This window comes from Lathamus discolor, chromosome 4 (genome assembly GCF_037157495.1).
Source record: "Lathamus discolor isolate bLatDis1 chromosome 4, bLatDis1.hap1, whole genome shotgun sequence".
Lineage (NCBI taxonomy): Eukaryota > Metazoa > Chordata > Aves > Psittaciformes > Psittacidae > Lathamus > Lathamus discolor.
The window spans coordinates 5,911,189-5,918,970 of record NC_088887.1 but is presented as its reverse complement, the minus strand read 5'-3'; the positions used below and the strand labels follow the sequence as shown (position 1 = coordinate 5,918,970).

Genomic DNA, 7,782 nt, shown 5'->3' with positions numbered 1-7,782 from the left:
CCGTGCAGCCACGTTAGCATCCTCAGCGTATGTGTGTGCACGCACCTATCTCCGTGGGGGACACACGCAGCCTCACCGCTGGCTGAACCTGCACCTCATACAGCAGCAACCACATCTGCCTGCTCCAGTGGCCTGGGAGGAGGAACTCCCAGACCCCAGAGGATGCCCATGTCAGTTGTCTTTTAACACCCCTTAATGTCCAGACGAAAACGCTTACAAAAACTGCCGGGGTTTAGAAAGAATGGTTCTTAACGGCAAGGTTTTTCCAGCCAGCAAAGACTTCACTTTGTTACCCCAAATGACGCGATTTCCCTTCTCCCTTTGATTTTACACGCCCTCCGCAGGCTCCGGCAGGGAAGCCGTGCTCCGGGGAGACATGCCGGGCCGCTCCGCTGAGTCAGCTCCCGGGTTCCCTCCTCTCCTCCTGCCTCGCCATGGAGAAGGGCACAGGCGTCAGCCGCGGCTCCGCACCCCTCCTCTTCCTCTCAAGCCGCGCTTCAAAGCAGAGGCAACAAAAGGCACCTGAAGCCGCGACCGGGCTCCAGCCACGCCAGCGGCACGGGGGAACGGGGCGGGGGAGCCGAGCTGAGGAGCGGACACCGCTGCCAACGGGAGCCGAAGGGCGCTCCGGCTCCGCCTGCACCGTGCCTCGCCCCGCCCGGGGGAGGTGCCGCTGCCGCCGGGGCTCCCTGGGTAGTGGCGCCGTGACGGGCAGTGATGGGGCGGACGGTGGTGGAGCTGTTTTACGATGTGGTCTCCCCTTACTCCTGGCTGGCGTTTGAGGTGAGGGCATGGCGGAGGCAGAGGGAGGCCGTTCCCGGGAGCTTCGCCGTTCCCCCCGCTGCCCGGCCCGGCCGTGCGGGCTCCGGCTGCTGCTGGTTCCCCTTTGGGAGGCGGCTGAAGGGCAGCTTGTCCGGCCGGCGGCAGCGCTCTTCCCACCTTACGTTTAGGTTTTGGTTTAGTCCCACTCGTGAGGGGCATTTCGGTTTCTTCCTCTCGCGTCTCAGCCGAATGGCAGCACAGCCTGTGTGTGTTTTGGAGTTCTGATGTTTAACAAGCGGAAGGATCCACTCATGGTTTTGATCTTTCCTTTATTTAGCCCTGCTTAGACTTGTAACACAGTTTCTCTGAGATCAGAACTCTCTAGCGGCATCCACAAAAGGCTTTTAAGACTATAACTAATACAATAGGAAAGGACTTATTTGCAGTATCTATTTAATGCCCTAGCTTATTTCCTAGCTGTGCACAGCTCTATAGGCATCTATTCTGACTTAATCCATCAGTGGTTTTTTATGTTGCAGGTGCTCTGCCGGTACCAGCACATCTGGAACATTGATCTGCGCTTTCGTCCAGCTTTCCTTGGGGGCATAATGCAAGCAACTGGTAGGCAATACAGGGAGATTAGCTCCGTAGGGAAATACCTTCTCCACTAGTACGATGCTAGTGGGTAAGCTCTTTGTGAGGGCAGATTCTACAAAGACAGCTTTAAACTGAGTTTTGGCACCAATAACTAAGTATAGAATTGCAGAGCTCAGTAGTGACTGAGAAATAAGCCGCAAGGAATTTCATGCTGTTGCAGCTACACAGCCGCTGATTGTGGCACATACAGTGTATGACAAAGTGCATCAGTTCTAAAACAGGATAATAGTAATTTGATATGGAATGTTTTCCTAAGGGTTTTCTGTTGGCTTCACACCAGAATTAGTTTGTGGAACACTTGCAGTTTGTAATATGCATAAAGGATCCAAGTATGACCTAAAATGGTACTAGTGGCCTTATTAGTAATTAATGGCCCTGTTAGAAATTAATCACTGAGACAAATAATGAAATTAACAAGTCTCTGCATTTGTTTGCCCGTGCATTAACAGTTGTTTAGCTTAAAAGTCATCTGTCTGAATCAGTATAAATCCCTGCTAGGGCATTTTTACTATGGTTTACAACTGATTTTGCTAACTTAAAGGGTCCGTTTGTGCAAAACCAGTCTACATCATGTTTAAATGTTAGCATTATCTTTGGAAAAGCTGCGTATGTTTCAGTAAGTCAGTATGAAATTACGCTCTTCCTTAGGCACGTGTATGCATGAGGTCTCATTTGTCCAGTTTTGGTTTTGTCCAGAAAAATCTCAACAGAACTATTTCCCTGAAAGGTAACAAGCCCCCAGCAATGTTGCCAAAGCGTGCAGAATACCTGGTGAAGGACATAAAAAGGATGGCAAAATACTACCAAGTGCCTGTACACATTTCAGGAGATGACTTCAAACGTGTCCTTGGTACAGGTAAGTTAGAGTCTTAGCTTAGTTGGCATCTTTCAGCTCTAGCACTTCTGATTCAAGTTCTCCCTAACAGTAAAGATGAATTCCTTGTCCACAGCCTCTTCCTATATCTTTGAGCAGTGACATTTGTACATTTGCAACCATAAATTTATAGAGAAATATGGTTATGAATGATACTAGCATGGAAGATACTGTGAAACAACATAACCTTCACTGTGTGGGGACTGTTACAGAGAAGATCTTAACTGTTCTTGGGTAGTACTTGTGCAGACCATATCTGTTCCTGATCTTGTGCCTTCAGTATGTTTTTGTCTTCCCACTAACCCCAGGCACTCTTGGAGCCATGCGCTTTATCACAGCCATTGATACGACACAACCACAATATGTGGAATCCTTATCTAGGGAGTTCTGGCTACGTTTTTGGTCACAGGTCAGTGTTTTATGAAGCCAACTTCTTGATCCGTGCTCTGTCACCCTTCCCATCCCACTTTGTTCAAATGTGGAATTTGAGCAAGAGAAAGGAAATGTCTTTTAATGCAAAGTCAGGAACCTTGAAGCCCAGAGTTAAGCTTTTGTTCTTAAATACTGAATCACATGTTTTATTCTTTTACCAGCATGAAGATGTCAGTCAGCCAGCAAATATATTGGCTGTAAGTGTCTCCTTTTTGTTGGTGCTTCTGCATTTCAGGTACAGATTCTTACTGGTGCTTGGATCAGTAATAGACATGAAGTCAGCTTAGTCAAATGATCACTTGGAGTCTTGAGAAATTTCAGCTAGAAAAAAGTGGATTTCATTTCCTAGCAGCTCTGTTTGGAATGATTGGGTGGAGGGTCAGGCTTTGAATGACACACAGAACCACTGCTTGGTGGCCTGTGAGCATCCCCCTGTGTTCAGCAAGGCATGAACAAGGTAAGCATTTTGTTTGCTCATGTCTGTCTCCATTCACCCCCGCAGCAAGTACTAGACTGGTTCTGGAAATACGGCATTCGGAGGTGGGTGAGGCATCCCAACTCTTTCATCCAAGTCTTTATAGGTGAATTTATTTTACACATCAATTAGAAAAATGAAATGTTGTTTATTTTTACCGTATTTATAGCTGGTGTATTTATAGATGGTATATTTATAAACCATATTTGTATGGTTCCTCAGTATTTTTCACTTCTTTCTCTACTCAGCAGTAACTTCACATAAATTGGAATGTACAGTCTTTGACTCCTGCCCCAATCCACTTAAATACCCCTTCAGCCCTAAAATGGTGAGGACCAGATACTACATCTCTTTGTAAATGTTGCCATCTAAACACCAGGGCTACCAAACATACACAGGAATTTGTTCTATTCCAGTGCTGCACTTGTTTATTTGCTAGTCAAGCAGAGTGAAAAAGAGCTGTTAATCTCCATGGGGAAGTAGGAGAAGGCACAAGAAAATGTGGATGCTAAACAGGAAAGTGATTAAGAGAAAGAAATTAAAACCCATTAACACCTGCATGTGCAGGATTACTGGTCCGCATGCAATACTGATAGAATTTATGTCACTCAGGTAGATGGCAGGAAGTTAACATTCATTTGTGGAATACTTGATTAAAATAGGTACTTGTAACTTTGCAGTTACCGGTAAACATTGAACCTTTACCTTTGATCACTTTATCTCCTTCCTGTGTGGCAGAGGTGCAGAGGAGGTTTAAAAGATAGAGCAAGAACACTAGCAATTGTTTAACCTCTGTGAGTTACGGTCTTTTTTCATGCAGTATCACGTGCAGATCCTACGTGGCCATAAATTTTGTCTTGGCAGGCTTGTACAGTAAGATTTTCAGAAGAACACTTGTTTTTTATTATCTGATAAGTCATCAGATCAGAGGTTAAATTTTTTTCCCTGTTTGGTAACTCCTGAAAGTGCGTGCAGCTTCGGGCTTGGAAGTTTAGAATAGCCCTTCTGCTTTCTATCTGTCTACGAGTTCATCAATGATGAATGGGTTGGGAACACAGCAAGGCAGTTGCACAGGAAGTACTTCAAGGGTATTTTGTAATGTTTCTGGTAATAGCCCTTGGGTGACAATACTGAAGATTAAACTAATCAGACCATAGTAGGAGTTGGAATATTTAGTATGAGAATACTCTTAATTCTGTCATGTTTTCTCAGGTTGCCAGACAGGCTGGGCTATCTTCAGAACTTGCCCAGAAAACACTTGAAATGATTTCATCCCCTGCAGTGAAGAATCGACTGAAAGAGACAACAGAGGAAGCAATAAAATATGGGGTGAGATGCTTCCAATGCCAGCTGGCATCACAGCTGTGCATTCCTTTCCTATTAAGAATACTGGGAAGCAAGGAACAGTGAAGGTGATGATTAGAAAGCAGAATATAGACCATCTCCCTTAAGTGGTCTTTGCTTTTTTTTTTGACCATGTGAAAGCTAACTCACTGTCACTGGTAGTTTTTCTCATTGTCATCTGCAAAACCAAGGTTGAGCCATCCAGCTCATTCCAGCTGGACAACAAGGATGGGGAGCTATAGGACCAGCACTAGGAGATACCATTTATTGCTACTTGACATAAAACTGTGGATTTGTCAGGCTGAGGTTTTTTGGTGGTTGGTTTTTTTTTTTTTGCTCCTTCAGAAGGGGCACACAGGCTCTGGAGAGTCTTCTTTGTGATGGCTCCAATTAAGCTTATCTTTCAGAATGAAGAAGGTGAAAAGAAGGGGAGGAAAAAAGTCAGGCATTGCTTTTTATTGCAGAGGCTTGATGATGTGTCTGCAAAACTTTCTCGCATTGTAACGTTCTCTGTTTCATCTCCATGGTGTGAATAGGCATTTGGGATGCCTGCTGTTGTGGCACATTTTAATGGGGAACCTCATCTCTTTTTTGGCTCTGATCGTTTAGAGCTGCTAGGCAGCGTTATAGGTGAGTGTACCTAATAAAATCAGTTTGGGTTTAATGTTTTCACCCTCTTTGAGTGAAGTATGTAATACAGCTAAACAAAACACTCTTAAGGTCTTTCAAATATTAAATAATGTTGGGTGTCCTTCTCATGGGATGAAACTGCTGACTGGAATGTATCTCAGTACAGTTAAGAGTGACCAAAGATGTAGTCCTTTTCCAAACAAGAAGTAATTTGAGTCCTCCGTCCTCTCTCTCTATATTTCAAGGCTTTGTGCTCCACATGCCATTCTCAAATTAGTACCAAAACTCTTTAATTTTCAGATGTTCATATTTAATCTTTCAGTACTGGGCTAAGATTAAGACTATGGCTGACACTTGATGTTCCTTCTTAATAGGAGCACATTATCACAACTTCCCAGTCCATAACTTGTAATTTCATAACTACACAACTTTTTAACAGATGTTCCTATACTGACCATCTTTCTTTTCTTTTTTTCTATGCAAATTTTGGGTTTTCGAAGATAACTGGAATAGGTTGTGATTAATAAAACTCAGTCACCTGCTTTTATATGAGTTGGAGCACATTTGACTCTTGATCTGAAGATTTGTCACTTGAAAGGGTTTGTCACTAGAAAGAGTTATGCATATAAATTAGCTGTGATGCGTTTGGTTTAAGTGATAGGCTTAAACAGAAGGGAATTTTTTGAGGTTTATTTTCTGGATTGGTTTCTGATCCTATAAAAATACTCTTGTTGAAAAGGAGAGAGAGGAAGATGAATACCCAACACCCTCTACAATAGTCACTAACCCTAACTGGAATGTTGTGGCCTGGTATCTAGCCTCAACTCCAAGGATTTAAACAGATTTTCCTTTTGTTTCTCTGACTCCCCAGCCTTCCACCCTTACTCTTTTCCTTACCCCCAGCCCCTCAGAACGGGAGTCCCTCATGTGGAGCGCCCCAGACTTGCAAAATCTGTGTGACAGAGGAAAACAGTCCTCCTGTACAGCTTCAGTTGTGACTAGACAGTGACAGATGTATGGAGCTGGCTGAAGCATGCTGGACAGGATACAAACCTGTATTTCATCAGCAGTAGATACCCTTCAGAAAGGAAGTAGGAACAGTCATCCTAGTGCAGAAATGTGACTGACCGATCACTTAACATGCATCTAACTTTCTCTTTTGTGCTGGTTTGTCTTGCAGGTGAAAAATGGCTGGGACCAGTTCCAAGCCCAAAGATGTGAAAAGTCCTGGGGAAACGTATAAGAATTAAAATATATCCGTACATGGTCAGTCCTCAGTGATTATGTGAACATATCCAATTTTATGGAGAGATGGCTTTCTCATCCTTAACAGCTAACTTTACAGCTCATTCTCTTCTCTTATTATGACGAATTTCAAGGTTTGACAGTATTGCCAGTCTGGTGAGGTCTTTGCTAATTAAAACGTGCTTATTTTCTTTCACTAGCTTAATGATTAACATTAAAGATCAAACATTGAACTTCTTGGAGAGTAAACGTTTTTCTTTCCTGATCAGTTCTCTTTCTCTTACCCCAAAAGCACAAGGATTAAATTGTTATGGGACTGTGATCTCTGGATTTCACATACCTTCCTGCTTGTCCTGTATAAACACACATACACATAGCTTAAGAGAAGTTGGCCACATTCTCCTTTTATTTTAAGTCCAAGGTACTACATAGACACGAGAAGCACAGGACGAGGTATTTCACACTTGCTTTTTACTCTGCAGCACGGCAGTTAAGAGGACACAAGACAGAAGGGTGGAAGACAGAGGGACAATTCAAGCCCAATGAAAACTCTAGGGAACCAGTCAAGTATCTCAGAAGGAACTGTGCCCCTCCTGGACAGTATTTTATACACCTTGCTCTGTGGTGACTGACATATGAGAAGACCATCACACAAATGCTTTCTTGGGAACTAACCCCAGACCCTGCAGGGGTTTTAAATTAATGCTCTTTTTACAGTCATGTCTTTGGAGGACAGTGGTAAATACCATGTGAATTTAGCTGGTAACTGAACCAGACCGTGTTTTGCTTCCTCAAGGGTGGTCTAATTGCTCGCTATGCAAAGGTGGTTTGGATATGGCTATATATGACTTCCCATCATATATTCTGCAGAGAGAAAGACAGGCAATGAACAGCATTTAAGAAATTTCACACTGAAATAGTTTGAACCTGGCCCTGGTATTGGCTGAATTGGAATAACACACTTGAATATTGATTTCTCAGTGATTCCTGGCTGTCTCTGACACACCACTGAAGGAAGCAGAAGAACTAGAAGCAGCTGGAATTTCATTTTTGTTGCTTTCTGAAATTTAAGTAAAGCACACTCATATTTGTTCACTTAAACAGCAAAGCCTGGAACAAAGCATCAGAAAAAAGAAACCTGTATCCTTCACGTTCTTACACCTGTAAGTGTTGTGGTAGTATCATGTGTTTCCCCATCCACAATTTTTCCTTCTTGCACCTCTTTCAACTCTTCAGGAAATATCCTATCAGTTGAGAACTTCTTCCTCCTTTCCACCAGTGCACCCATTATTCTTTGGGCAAATCCTGCCTGGAATTTAAGGAGATCTTTGTGAGATACAAGAGGCTACACTCCTTTAGGGGT

At 43.4% G+C, this 7,782-nt stretch overlaps 2 protein-coding genes across 8 annotated transcripts in view; one reads left to right on the top strand and one right to left on the bottom strand.

The window, feature by feature from the left end:
• Window positions 1–558: 558 nt before the first annotated feature.
• On the top strand, window positions 559–6,656 carry GSTK1 (glutathione S-transferase kappa 1). Of its 2 annotated transcripts, XM_065676076.1 has the most exons (8): window positions 561–783; window positions 1,302–1,383; window positions 2,147–2,275; window positions 2,602–2,702; window positions 2,887–2,922; window positions 4,413–4,529; window positions 5,081–5,174; window positions 6,355–6,656. In XM_065676076.1, exons 1-8 carry the CDS (start codon window positions 718–720, stop codon window positions 6,393–6,395), a joined length of 666 nt encoding a protein of 221 aa, XP_065532148.1. In that variant the 5' UTR covers window positions 561–717; the 3' UTR covers window positions 6,396–6,656. The 2 variants fall into 2 exon arrangements, with proteins under 2 accessions (XP_065532149.1, XP_065532148.1); XM_065676077.1 differs by lacking the exon at window positions 2,887–2,922 and having other exon boundaries at window positions 559–783.
• A 141-nt stretch (window positions 6,657–6,797) lies between these two features.
• LOC136012952 (rap1 GTPase-activating protein 1-like) overlaps window positions 6,798–7,782 on the bottom strand; it is a 39,191-nt gene continuing 38,206 nt past the window's right edge. For all 6 annotated transcript variants that reach the window (XM_065676066.1, XM_065676067.1, XM_065676069.1 and 3 more), the window contains one exon: window positions 6,798–7,728. The gene's annotated coding sequence lies outside the window, so the exon portion shown is untranslated. The remainder of the gene's footprint in view (window positions 7,729–7,782) is intronic.